This window comes from Sphaeroforma arctica, assembly GCF_001186125.1.
Source record: "Sphaeroforma arctica JP610 unplaced genomic scaffold supercont1.52, whole genome shotgun sequence".
Taxonomy (NCBI): domain Eukaryota; class Ichthyosporea; order Ichthyophonida; genus Sphaeroforma; species Sphaeroforma arctica.
Genome location: NW_014040506.1, coordinates 104,993 through 118,587, shown reverse-complemented (window position 1 = coordinate 118,587; position 13,595 = coordinate 104,993). Strand labels below are relative to the sequence as shown.

Sequence of the window (13,595 nt, the reverse complement as noted above, 5' to 3'; positions counted from 1 at the left end):
ATATAATATTTATATATAATTTTTATATATAAACATATATATATATATATGTGTGTGTGTGTGTGTCTCTGTGTGTGTGTCTCTCTGTGTGTGTGTGTTTTGTGTGTGTGTGTGTGTGTGTTTGTGTGTGTGTGCGTGTGTGTGTGTGTGTGCTAAATATTATTGAATAATATAGATTTAATCCACTCAAGGGAATGGACTCAAGGGAATGCCATATGGAACTAAGGATATTAATAATATATTGTGAACCGCCCCTGTGTACATTTGGTCTAAAGTCAAAAGTGTAAATAGTTACTGCTACCCATTTTGACATTTTCTACAGTTCCTACCTGCAGCATCGGTTTTATTCTTATCCGGATGGTATTTCAAAGCTTTTTTGCGGTATGCTTTCTGTATCTCCTTTTCTGTCGCGCCAAATTCCACGCCCAAGGTGACGTAGTAGTCCGAACCAGCCATCGTGTTCTTTTCCTAAACACGAATCGAAGTTGTCGGTTCAGTTGCACACTTCGAATGGATGAGACTGGTTGTTGCACCACCAGACTTGATGTGTTCGTATTCTAAAGGGTTTTTTAAGTGTTATAGGCACCATCCTATTTTATAATACATATTTAATTAAATAAAAAACAAATACTCTGTCAAAATAAATTCGATATCATATTAAAGTACGCTCACGGGCCCATATTGTCATTTTTATTCTGTTTTGGCGGTAAATGCCACGGATCTCCCCAATAGTCAATACATTCTGACGTATTTTTTATCATCACTATCATTGGTTGAAATTCAGAGTACATAGCATACATATTTCTTCAGTATCGATATGAGACCAAAAATTTAAAGAGTCGTAAATTCTATTATTTTCCACCTTCTAATGCTAATTTACGATGTTGTCGGAAGAAACCTGATTTCTGCTCGAGACCCAAATCTAGAGGGTCATGCTTCTACATATCACATACAGGGTTGAAACTAAAATATTATTTGCACCAAGCGGACCTAATACTATTACGTCTCTTGTTTTAGCACAATTATTATTGTTTCAGAAGTAATTTACGGAATTGTCGTTTATTACTACAAACTTTCAATGACCCTTAGCAACGATGTGCGCTATTTATTTTTTTGCAGCTGTACACGCTCTCCGTCTCACGTCTGTGACCCACAGATCTGTGACCTGTGTTCAGTCGCAGTCTCGCAGAATCTTGTTGTCAACGTTGTGGAAGTGCCTGTATTTTATATATAAATGCATAAAACACTTCTTAAAATCAAATACCGACCCGCACTCAATCAGTGAAGATGGCGGCAGAGCCAACTAAGAACGAGATTGTATTTGCTATTGTAGCCTATTCACTATGTTCTGGAACACTGCTTCTTCTAAACAAGGTAGTGTTGCACTTTATACCTCTGCCCGCGTTAATCACCCTGTGCCAACTGGTGATGGCCATATGCATTGTATATGGTATCAAAACCCTCAAGCTGGCGGAGGTCAATGAATTCGATCTGGAGAAGCTCGTACCGTACGCGTACTACACCATTGCCTTTGTATCAGGCATCTACGCTAATATGCGCGCGCTTCAGACGTGCAACGTGGAAACCGTTATCGTTTTCCGTGCCCTGACCCCTCTGGCGGTGTCGTTTTTAGATTTCGCATGTTTGGGAAGAGAAAGTCCTTCTGCGCGGTCGATGATCTCTATGATAAGTATAGTTATTGGAGCTGCCGTGTATGTATCTGATGACATGGAATTTGCGGTTGAAGGCACTGCGGCGTATACTTGGGTAATTATATACTTCCTAGCCATCTGTGCGGAGATGACATACGGTAAAAAGCTGGTTTCTGACGTGGACTTGACACTTTCTGGGTCGGTGCTGTACACCAACACGCTTGCGATCCTCCCATTCCTATTTTTGTTCCTGTCCACCAGTGAATTGTCCGTGCTTACCACTCAAGCGCCTGTGGAGTCCTGGCCTTTCCTAGGCTGGGTGGTACTTGTGGCCTCCGGTGTAGTTGGGGCTGGTATTGGGTATTCGGGCTGGAACTGTAGACACAAGGTTTCAGCTACGAGCTTCACAATCATCGGTGTCATCAACAAATTCTTGACGGTGATGTTGAACATCATCATCTGGGATAAGCACGCGAGCACTATCAGTCTGTGCGGATTAATTATATGTTTAGTGGCCGGCTCTTTCTATCGACAGGCACCACTTCGTGAGCTGCACAGTAAGGGAGTAAGCAAGGCGTGAGCTTCGTAAGTACACGCACAACTTGTCGGAGAGGAGGGCAGTCAGCTTCTGCCCACAGACCTTGAGTGGGAGCACTCAGCGGAAGGTGGAATTGGACCGTACGAAGTGCACAACATAGTCGGAAAGTTTCCAAGAATTGAGTATTTGAAATATAGCAATAAAAAGTTTCTGAAAGTTTTCTGAAAGACACGCTGCACATGATGGTGGGTACGGCTGAAGTTGTTCAATAGTTCACAATTACATTCCGGTCAACTTTGAGTATGTAACTTGCCTACTACTGAACGATGAATATTGTATCATATATTTGGTACAGTACAGCGTGTACCAACACTGCAGATTGGATATAGGCCATTCTAGAGCTTACCGTGGCGTCTGATCTACTCATGAATATATTTGTGCACGGCCAACAAGTTTAGGGAACAGTTTCACAGTCAACGAAAGGTGTTTGAGACCCAGTCCGCTGTGAATGTCTGAGACACCCCATAAGAGTACATCGCCAGTGGTGTACATAATCTTATTTATGCCTCCTGACCACAAGGGGGTGTCATCTACAGTTATACTAACTGTCCCGAATATGATTATTCCTAGCTTATTCACAGCCAATCTAGGCTGTATTGTGGCCGATATGGCTTGATGCGGCATGCAATTGATCAACAAGTGACTAATACAATACGGATCCGATAATCAATTGGTGGCGACGCTTTCAGAGTGCGTGATCCTCGATTTTAGAGCTAATGCAAGAAATAGATTGGAGTCCACGCCTTGAACACGTATGAACCTTGAACACGTATGAAATGACCACCATGATCCGAGAAACTGCAGAATAACTTACGGTCAGAAAACCAGTGATACACTGACGCCTCTACTATATGCCGTGGCTACTCGACGCTTTATATGCGTGTCATCAGATTATAGCTGCAGTCAGCTCTTCTATTTTAAAATTGCTACCCAATCCAATAGGCTGTTTTATTAGCGCAAGCAATACAAATCTTTCTCTATGAACACCGTATTTTGGAGTAAACTGCCTGTGTTGCATGAATTATCCACATACTAAGAGCCCCAAGGCATAATTGCAACAGCAGTACGACCATATAAACTCTAATTAATGAACGCTACTTATGTATGTCCTCGTACTCGACGATTTAATACATGAACCCGGCGCCCTACAGGGATGGCTGAGGCAGAACTGCCAAATACAACAATCTTCTGGCAAATCTTTTCGGTTGTAACGATACATACTTAAGTGTGATATAAATCGCATACTAGTCGACGAGCAATCCAGCTATGTATTTACATGACAATTCAAAGGGCGTGAAGGCATTGCAGCATATAGTGAACTGTCCTCACTTCAGTATTTGATGACTTTTTTAGCATGTATTTATTTACATTGACTTAGGTCTCTTGATCATACACCTTTTTTTTTTAAAGCTATTTTTAGCACGTGTATTGAAAACCGGCATGGGGTCTTTCTCAGAATTGCGCATTTCCATAGTTGGTGCCGCAAGTACGAAGACTATGTTCACTGTACGCACCGCGTTCACAAGGATTAGTAGATTGACTACACTTTCCCTTATGAGTGCAACAAAGAAGCAAAAGATGAGCCTAACTATTGGAACACACGATGGTACTTTCCACGCTGACGAAGCTCTAGCATGCTTTTTGCTGCATAATACTGAGAAGTATCAAGGAGCCAGCATTGTACGCACAAGAAAGCCAGAATTATTAGCTGAGTGTGATATTGTTGTGGATGTAGGTGCCGTATACGACCCCGAAACCAATAAGTTTGATCACCATCAGCGTACATTCGACGATACATTCGACGACAAGCATAGTACAAAATTGTCCAGTGCTGGATTGGTCTACAAGTATGTGTCTGGTGTGCATAAACCACCGATAACCTTCGCATTTTTATATTTATGATGTATTGAGATACACATAACGTTTTAAAACTAGTTTGCGTATATGCGTTGTGACATGAGTTTCTGCATGGATACCTGCTCTAAATTAAGCAGGGATAGCACGAGGAATCGAATAGTATGGGCACGCAGGATCCAATAATTAACAGCACGTGCATATATAAAGGTACCTATAATCCTTGAAAATTAATATTAAGGAGGATGTTTATTTCACCTTTCTTATATATATATATGTATATACAAATATATATATATGTGTGTGTGTCTGTGCCTTTGTAAGTCTGTGTCTCTGTCTGTGTCTGTGCTTTTGTACGTCTGCGTCTGTGCTTTTGTACGTCTGCGTCTGTGCTTTTGTACGTCTGTGTCTGTGCTTTTGTACGTCTGTGTCTGTGTCTGTGCCTTTGTAAGTCTGTGTCTGTGTCTGTGCTTTTGTATGTCTGTGTCTGTGTCTGTGTGTATCTATGTATGTATCTATATGTATGTATCTAAATATGTATATATACTATATACATATATATGTATGTGTGTGTGTGTGAGTGATTGTATGTCTGTCTGTCTGTGTTTATAGGTGTCTATTTCTATTTTTATGTCTGTTTTACTGTGTGGCTGTATGTGTGTATATCTACGTGTGTGGGTCTGTGTTTATATAAGTAAAATTGTATATACATATATATATATGTGTGTGTGTGTGTGTGTGTAAGTGTGTGTGTATGTATATATATGTGTGTCTGTCTGTCTGTCTGCCCGTCTGTCTGTCTGTATGCCTGTATATATATATATGTATATAATTGTGTGTGTGTGTATAGATATATATATATATATATAATATAATGTGTGTGTGTGCGCGTGTGTGTACGTGATTGTTTGTGTGTGTGTGTTTTTGTGAAATATATATGTTTATGTATCAATATTCGCTTATACTAACAGGTAATATTCGTACCTTAGAATATAGGTATATGTATATATATGTGTGTGTGTCTGTGTATATAGTGTGTGTTTCTGTATAGATGTATATATATATGTATGTATATTGATGGATGTTATGATATGGTTTCCTCGATCTAGTGAATGCAAAATTTGTATCGGCTTGATTTCTTGCTGTATAGAACAGAAAATAAATTGTATATTACATTTGCATACGGATGTGGGCATGGCTCTCACCACGTCATGAGATTCGTACCCACATACTAATACTTGAAACATACAAATTCTTAAGAAATATATATATATATATTTATTTTTTCCGAAGGCATTTCGGGAGAGAGGCACTTCGACGAATGAGCAAGCGTGAGCTTTCAGCAGATGTGTTGGAACTGGTTTACCAAAGAATCTACGATAGCGTGATTGAGGGTTTCGACGGTGTGGATAACGGCGTATCTAGATATCCAGCAGACCTTGTGCCCAAGTATGCAGACTCGACGCATATTGCAGGGCGTGTTTCGCGCCTGAATCCATCGTGGAATGACAAAGACGCGGATGTCCCAGTAAGCCGTGTTTTGTGAATTGTTACGTCTTGTTCGCTTCTCTGCACTGATTTTCTTGCATCGTTGTAGGTATTGGCTGCGCATGGTCACAATCAAGTGAAACGCTAGTGTGTGGGTTTTTTCTGTAATTTGGAGGGTTGACGTTTCTTATCAATCGTATTTTGGAATTGCTGAGATGAAAAGTATTTCACCATTGCTACGGTCATTTTGGGAGCTGCATGCGCTCACACTTCGAATGGGGCCGCTCGTACCTAGATCTAATTCGTGCAACTGAACTGCGATACAATAAATCGACACCTACAGATACAATTTATGAAAGCAGTGCGCATCACCGGTGACGAGGTATCATCTCAGCTGGACAATTTAGTGTTGTCATGGTTGCCGGCCCGGGATATTGTGGCCAATTCAATCTTAAATAGAAAGTCAGTACATCCATCTGGTAGTATCCTGGAACTAGAAACAGCGTGTCCGTGGAAGGACCATTTCTTTGATCTGGAGAAAGATAACGAAGGAGACGATACTTCTGGGATATTATACGTGATCTTCCCAGATAGTGCTGGTTCTTGGTAGGTTTTGTTGCCTAATCGCGAGTACAATATGTCAATTCCAACACTATGGCACCGTTTAGCTGAGTACAGGGTTTCAAAATCTTGGTCACATATTCTTCATATTTGAGTCGATATGTAATTGATACTATATATGTCTCTGTAACATGTATTATGGTTAATGGTTTCCAGTCTTTGCTCTCCGTAGGTTAGTCTACGATGTTATCTTCTAGTATACGCACTTCTGTCGCCACTCTGGTGTAACCGTTATTGTTGAAATTTACTGTCACAGTTGCATGGGTTTAATATCGCATCATGCATGCTCTGATTATCGTCCTGTACATACTTCTAACAGGCGCGTACAAGCTGTACCCACACAGCCCACGTCGTTTCAGTGCCGCAAATTTATGCCAGAACCATGGAGAGGCGTTCGGGATCAGGCCCTCTCCGAACTTACTGGTATAGAAGGATGCATCTTCACGCACGCCAATGGATTCATTGGTGGAAATAGGACACGCGAGGGAGCATTGGCAATGGCTGTTGCTTCATTATAAAACAATTGTGTGTACTTGAGCGTTTTCAATGCATTTCATGGATCATAGTCCTTCTTCATCTGTATACTGTGTTTGTTTGTTTTTTTACTACAATATTATTTTTCATTTTTTTTTGTACTTAGGTGTATACGATAACCTATTTAGAAATCGCGAACCCTCGTGGTAGTAGAGGCACACGAGGGTATATTTACAGCATTTACTACTTTTATTATGAATTAGTTTTTCACTTATGTTTTAGCTATTTTCTATCAAATTCTGCTAAGTGTAATACCATGCCGGTGTCGACGTAATATGATGATCTGATCGATTGATCTCGTATGCTTATGAACCGAACTGAAGGCTCATAATTTTCACATCGAGAATATCTTAATCAAAGCGTCACTTTAGTTATAAAAAATGTGTTTGCATATCGTGCCTGCTGTTTGCTTGTGATTGTAAATCTGCTGTTCGGCCACGAACCAATATATATGTCCTTGCATTACTCATGTAATCAATGTGCTGTGAATGTCCGGTACTTCCCAATGATTCGAACTTAACGGTTAGCACTAGATATACCAGTTGTCGCGAAATGGAACGGCTTCAGAATAAAAATAATGCAGAACAAATAAAAAAGACTGTGTACATATATATATATATATATATATACATCTAAATTTTCCGATTGTCTCCTATACACCTGACTTGGAAAAGCCTGTTTGCGACCCTGCGCTGACATCCGACAGGACTGGTTGTCCAAGAACAGGCATCATTGGTTGCCCAAGTACAGGCATATTTGGTTGTCTAATTACAGGTAAACTGACACCCATCACCTGGGGCTGACCCAATAAGCCCATTTGCAGCTGCTGACTGTAACTCGGTGGGGGCGCCTTGTTTGATACAGCACTACTGTTGCAGAATGATATTGTAGAATCGTTAGCAGATGAGGGAGTGGAGGAAACAGCCGATGCACCAAGCGTGAAACTGTCCTCTTGTAATTTCATTTCGCGCTCCAGACTTTTGTCACCCCGTTGTCGGATGATCATCGCTAATCCTAATGCACAACAGCATCCGCACACACAGATAGCCAACAACAAAGCAACAGAGGCGCCTAATACTAACATGCGAGTGGCCTTGGAAGCCTCATAGTCTGCCGCAACCGCTCCGGCAGCGGTTCCAGCACCTATGATAGTAGCCTGCTTAAGATCTTCCTCGGTATATTGCACACCAGCCTCCTCCTCGACAGCCATCTCGCCGGCGTCTCTGGTGAAGATATCAAGTCCACGACGACGTCTTGCGCCACCACCATCGTCGTAATCAACAAGAACGGTGAAATTCATGGTGATCGAGTTACCGTTTCGATCGGATGTAGCGCATGCGAACACGGTGTCCGCAACGATGGGCATGCGGATTTCCTGCGAATCAGGCATGTAGGTTTGAGTGAACACCCCTGGCTCGAGGTCTGCCACCACACCCAAATAATCAGGATAACTAGAGCAATCGCCGTCTGTGGTTCGTACGACTTCCGTCACTTCCGCATTGTAAAGCGTCACCCCACTCGCTCGTGTATCGACCAAGATACTCCAGTATGTCATTTCACCTAGACTGAACACACCATTGATATGTTCGGTGGTATATGTATCATCAGCGTGAATTAGAATGAACAATTGGAAGAGAGCGTCTAGCTCGATAGTTTCCACCTCACAGAAATTGTTTGTATCGATGAAAAACAGAATATCCGCGAATCCGTCCTCTGGGGTCACAATGGGGCAATCAGCCGGGACTCCAGGAGATGTCTCAGCCTCGCACTCGATGGGAACTTGCAAAAATTGGTACGCACCAGTCAAATCACAAGCTTCTACTGTGAAAATAATCTGCTGAATACAGTCATCTCCCGTTGTGAGCAGATTGCAAGCATCACTGACCGTATACGGTGACATATTGCCAACCAGTAAGTTCTCGTACTGTACTTCACCTTCATGATTGCCCTTAACGGTGTACGGTGCTGGCAAGTGCACCTCGATTCGAATCAAACTTTGATTCCAACCATCCCAATATCCAACGTCGACCAGATTAATGGCAGCTTCAATCTCCGCCAAGGGATATGCAGCTTGAATTGTTGCAGCGACATTCCGTACAGTGTCAATCTGAATCAACAGATTTGTGACGGCGTTACCCTCGCGAGTAACGGGTAAGCGCAAACTCTTCTCATCATCTACCTTAGTAACGTATTCCTGCCATTGGGCTTCCACTTGCCCACGATACGATGTGAAGGTGGCGAAATCCTGAATATTTGTTCCACACCCAGCCGCACCTCCAAGTTTGTCAAAAGCTACGCTGAAATCAACTTGCGATCTACAATTCCCTATTAGCTTGTACGCCACTCCAGACATCTTCTCAGGATGATCCTCTGAATACCTGCAATCAGCGAAGATGACGTCCTCCAACTTTCGCATATTGTGCCAGATACCGACGTCGGTGAAAATATTCACCTTGTTGTTCGACACTGTAGTGCTTAGAATATCTATTGTAAAATTGGCCTGAAGTGCATACGGCTCGGCGAATGCGCATGAAGAACCACCGGCGGTGACAATGGTTAGGCCATCGAGCACAGAGGAGTATCCTTCTGCGTTAGCGAAAACAAACACAATAGAATCTGTAGCAGGTACAAAAATCTGCGCATCTGTTCCATTCACTAAGATAGCTTTGTCGACGATAATTGGTTCGTTCACCGGATACGCGCCAGGCGCTAAATTTAACGTTTCGCCAGGCTGCATAGCGTTGACAGCATCTACTAAACTATCCGCAGGTGTAACATCTAATGCAGAAGCGGGACCGAAAGCCAGGCCCACTAGGCCTAAATAAGTCAAACATGATCGCATAATATGTAGCTGTAATGTTGTATATGTAAATATATATAACTATATAACTATATAACTATATAACTATATAACTATATAACTATATAACTATATAACTATATAACTATATAACTATATAACTATATATCTGTATATCTGTATAACTGTATAACTGTATAACTGTATAACTGTATAACTGTATAGATGTATAGATGTATAGATGTATAGATGTATAGATGTATAGATGTATAGATGTATAGATGTATAGATGTATAGATGTATAGATGTATATATATATAGATGTATATATATATATATATATATATATATATATATATATATATATATATATATATATATATATATATATTATATATTATATATTATATATATTTATATATATATATATATATATATACGAGTATTTATGAACTTGTGTGGCACGTATCAACGACACGTCTACAGCACACAACTGAAGTTTGTTATAAACGAACTTTCCGTATTATATTTTGCTCCCCCAAAATCCCATAAAATATTTCAATGAGTCAGTCATCAGCCAGACTGTCCGTGTTATATTTTGTTAAAAACATTTAAAAAACAAACAAAACTGCTTTTTGGGGGGGTTTTTTTGGTGTTTATTTTTTTAACAAAATGTTCAGTTGAATGATGAATCAGGTTCTAAATACTTCTATTTATAAAAATAGCACGATATTTTCCATTTTCATAGGTCTATATGATTACATTTTTAAATTGCATAAATTCCAAAGTGCTTCTGTGATTATTTTTGTACTTCCTGTAGTCTTGTATCTTAAAAAATGCTAAATCCTTATTTGTTCATTATTTTAACTTTTAAAAACAATATTAAAAAGTTAAACTGGAAAATTTAAAAACTTTATTGACGAATTGAGTCTGGTATGTAATTCTTGTTGAAAAAGCTGGTGGTTTTATTTTTGTCTCTTTCTCTGCAAAAGAGCAGTGGTATGTGAAAAAAAGTATATTACTCATACAAAAAAAATTTAAATAAATATGCATCATTCTGTACTTTCGACTTTGAAGTTTGAAGGCATGCTTTTTTTAATTGTTTTGCTTTTACAAAATACATATTCTATTCTCTACTATTTACTCTAGGGAGAGAGAATAGAGAGTAGAGAGTAGAAAGGGAGAGAGACATATATCCTCCCAAAGAGTATTAACGTAACATACTTTGATCCTAGGAGCATGGGATGGGTGTACACGGACCTACACAGCACCTACGAATGGCTAGTTTGACCCAGTTCTGGTACAAACCAATATTAGCCCTAACTTTCGAACCAATAGGCCGATCGGGATGAGATTAAAAATACGTGGCTAACTCGTCAAGACGAACATTTTAAGCTATTTAATGACCAATGAACATCAATAATTAAAGTACCTCTGGGTCAACCTTTTCAAAAAACCTACTGTTTTTGTAGTCCACCCCTATACAAAGGTGTTTTTATTTGTATTTTTTTCACTTTAACGGTAGACCTCTGAAAAAGAACAAGAAGGCATATTTTCATATAATATATTATACTTATTTTTTGGGTTTTTCTGTTTTGTATTCTTAAAATTTTAAGGTTTTTTCACAACAAAAACTACTTTTCGTATTTTCAATTTTGTCTCATTTTTTGTTGTTTTTTATAAAACAAATTCAACATCCCAGGCTCCAGGCCAGGGTTGGACATCTAACCGTGTGACTTGGCTGATGTCTGGTGGAAAACTCGAAATGCACCCACCACTTCACAAGGGCTTCACCAGCCAGCATGATGCCCACCTCAGCGCCAACTACTTTATGTAAAAGGCACTTTTATTACTGAAAGCGTAAGATTTTCTAAGTCCCTGTCGAGATTTTTTGCTGTCGACAAAAAACGTCCGTGACGCTATTTTACCCATTTGTAGACCACCTTCGAGTCCCCCTTCATTTCAGCAGGAAAGACTCCACATTTATTTAGTTGTTTTTTTTTACGTGGTTTACTAACTACTCTATTGTAGTGTATTTATTTATGGAAAAGGCACTTTTTCAAAATCGTTCAAAACCGGACGCCGGACGGACAGTCGAACACCGTATTTTCAAACCATTCCAGAGTCAACTCAGCCAAGTCTTCAACCAAACCGAGAATAGAATTTATGAAAACGTCCAATCGTCCATGAGTAAAGAAAACTGAGAATTGAATTTATGAAAACGTCCAATCGTCCATGAGTAAAGAAAATGTTGCCACACAAGTTTTGAATATTTTGCCTAATTTTTAAAAGGGAAAGCAGTTTTTTTATTTTAGTTGTTTTTATTATAAACAAAGTGGTTTAAAAAATGGAACTATTTTTTATTACTATTAAAAGCGTATATACATGTTCTCTGTTATTTTCATACACCGGAATATGACATTTCCCTTCTTGTGTGGTGATTATAAAGTGGTCTCAAAGTATGTATTTATTTTTAAACAAAAGGCCTTGATCCTACGACCCCCGGATGGAAAACTGAATAAATATTTACATACTATCCCTCTTCATTTTTTTTTATGTTCTAATTTTTTTTGAATCATAGCTTCTGATTGTTTTTTTTGTTTACCTATTGTAGTTATATATATAAATACGAACTAAAAAGAAAGGAAGAAAACATGTTTTTGTAATGTCAACCATGTTTACCTCCGATTTAAAACAATGTTGGTGTTTTAAGTACCGAACTGTTCGGTAATGTTCCTGGGCGTTAATAAGAGTGCGAGAACTTCTAAGTGTGGGCGATAGCTTATAAGTGTGAAAACTAATAAGTTTGAAAAGTTCTAAGTTGTATTGTACCAATTTTTGGCGAACGGCCGCGCAGGCTCGAAAGAAGAGGAGGTTGGTGTATGATTGGTGCTTTGCGAACCGAAGTGCGAGGTAATATGAGCTGGAGGTTGGCAGATGACGATATATGTTGAATGGACTAGTAGGCTCGAAATTGAGAAAATGCACGATTTGATTGGCGGCCAGATTCTCAAGGAAATCTTTCGGATATACTATAAATACGTGGTTTAGTTCATTCAAGAAGTTCATTCTGCTAAGGTAGACGTTTATTCAACAATCGAGGAAATAAAACTAAGTTCACCGTTGCATTGTGTTTTGAGCCGATCTAACATTACAAATAAACGTTAGTGGATAATGAAAACCCTAAACCCTGTCTGAAGTTGAGCCTGCCGAGGAAACTGTTGGGGAAGCCAATTCTGAGGTTGGTACAGAGGATAATTCTGAGGATGACTCGTTGGATCCTAAAGCCTTGGAAGAAGAGGTATCTACTGCCGCGGAAAGGCTCGCCAGCGTCCGTGTATCACCTGGGAGTGAAGCTCAGGACCCCAGCTTGCCCCCTGACCACGTGCCGTCAAATATTGGGGATAAACGTCGAAAGGCTGGAAAATTCGTGGATACGAATGTCGGGGACATTATAAACTCAACATCTAAAGGACACTCCAGCACAAATCCGGAGTGAAAAAGAAGTATTGGACCTGTCCGAAAATTTCGGTTTCGCCATCGATGGAGAAGCCATTCCATCCAGCTCAAATCTTGGGGCCGAAGTTGAGGACGCCATAAATCGACAACGAGTGGTTGGATCCTCTCAATCTCGACGCAAATTGAACCGCACTGAAGCGCTATTGAAGGAGCTAGCGGCAGCAGCAGTTGTGGACCCCTCTATCGTGTCCCACGTGGCTGATATTCTTCCTATACCGAAGAAGAAGAAAATTCCGGGCCGAGTTTCGAACCCGAGACTTACTGGTTTACCAGCCAGTACGTCTACCATTAAGCCAGTTACCACTGGTGAGAGAGATAATATTTCAACATTTAATCTCTATAGCTCTGATGCTACCATTGACCATCCTCTTGACAAACCTAACCCTGTCAGAGGATATGATCGTATGGAACTCGATGAGGCTTTCCATCCTCGTAATATCGACCCTCATTTGCCAACTAACCCTGGTAATCACGATTTGGCAATCGCTACACCAGTACCTCGTTAGAGTAGTTCCCGCTCTAATCCTGA

The 13,595-nt window shown here is 40.1% G+C and overlaps 3 protein-coding genes across 3 annotated transcripts; 2 read left to right on the top strand and 1 right to left on the bottom strand.

The window, feature by feature from the left end:
- Nucleotides 1–1,129: 1,129 nt before the first annotated feature.
- SARC_01346 (hypothetical protein) lies at nt 1,130–2,428 on the top strand. The gene has a single exon (XM_014304943.1). The coding sequence runs from the start codon at nt 1,288–1,290 to the stop codon at nt 2,230–2,232; it is 945 nt and encodes a 314-aa protein (XP_014160418.1). The 5' UTR covers nt 1,130–1,287; the 3' UTR covers nt 2,233–2,428.
- Nucleotides 2,429–3,703: 1,275 nt separating this feature from the next.
- SARC_01345 (hypothetical protein) lies at nt 3,704–6,792 on the top strand. The gene is made up of 4 exons (XM_014304942.1): nt 3,704–4,097; nt 5,398–5,632; nt 5,936–6,198; nt 6,533–6,792. The coding sequence occupies exons 1-4, from the start codon at nt 3,748–3,750 to the stop codon at nt 6,729–6,731; spliced, it is 1,047 nt and encodes a 348-aa protein (XP_014160417.1). The 5' UTR covers nt 3,704–3,747; the 3' UTR covers nt 6,732–6,792.
- A 128-nt stretch (nt 6,793–6,920) lies between these two features.
- Nucleotides 6,921–9,677, bottom strand: SARC_01344 (hypothetical protein). The gene has a single exon (XM_014304941.1). It carries the CDS (start codon nt 9,587–9,589, stop codon nt 7,400–7,402), a length of 2,190 nt encoding a protein of 729 aa, XP_014160416.1. The 5' UTR covers nt 9,590–9,677; the 3' UTR covers nt 6,921–7,399.
- Between the last annotated feature and the right edge of the window lie 3,918 nt (nt 9,678–13,595).

Excerpts from the sequence above, each read along its gene's own strand:
- SARC_01344 (XM_014304941.1), bottom strand. The coding sequence starts at position 9,589 with ATGCGATCATGTTTGACTTATTTAGGCCTAGTGGGCCTGGCTTTCGGT.
- SARC_01345 (XM_014304942.1), top strand. The coding sequence starts at position 3,748 with ATGTTCACTGTACGCACCGCGTTCACAAGGATTAGTAGATTGACTACA. Across the intron at positions 5,633-5,935 it reads ACAAAGACGCGGATGTCCCA|ATACAATTTATGAAAGCAGT; the intron begins GTAAGCCGTGTT and ends CGACACCTACAG. Across the intron at positions 6,199-6,532 it reads CCAGATAGTGCTGGTTCTTG|GCGCGTACAAGCTGTACCCA; the intron begins GTAGGTTTTGTT and ends TACTTCTAACAG.
- SARC_01346 (XM_014304943.1), top strand. The coding sequence starts at position 1,288 with ATGGCGGCAGAGCCAACTAAGAACGAGATTGTATTTGCTATTGTAGCC.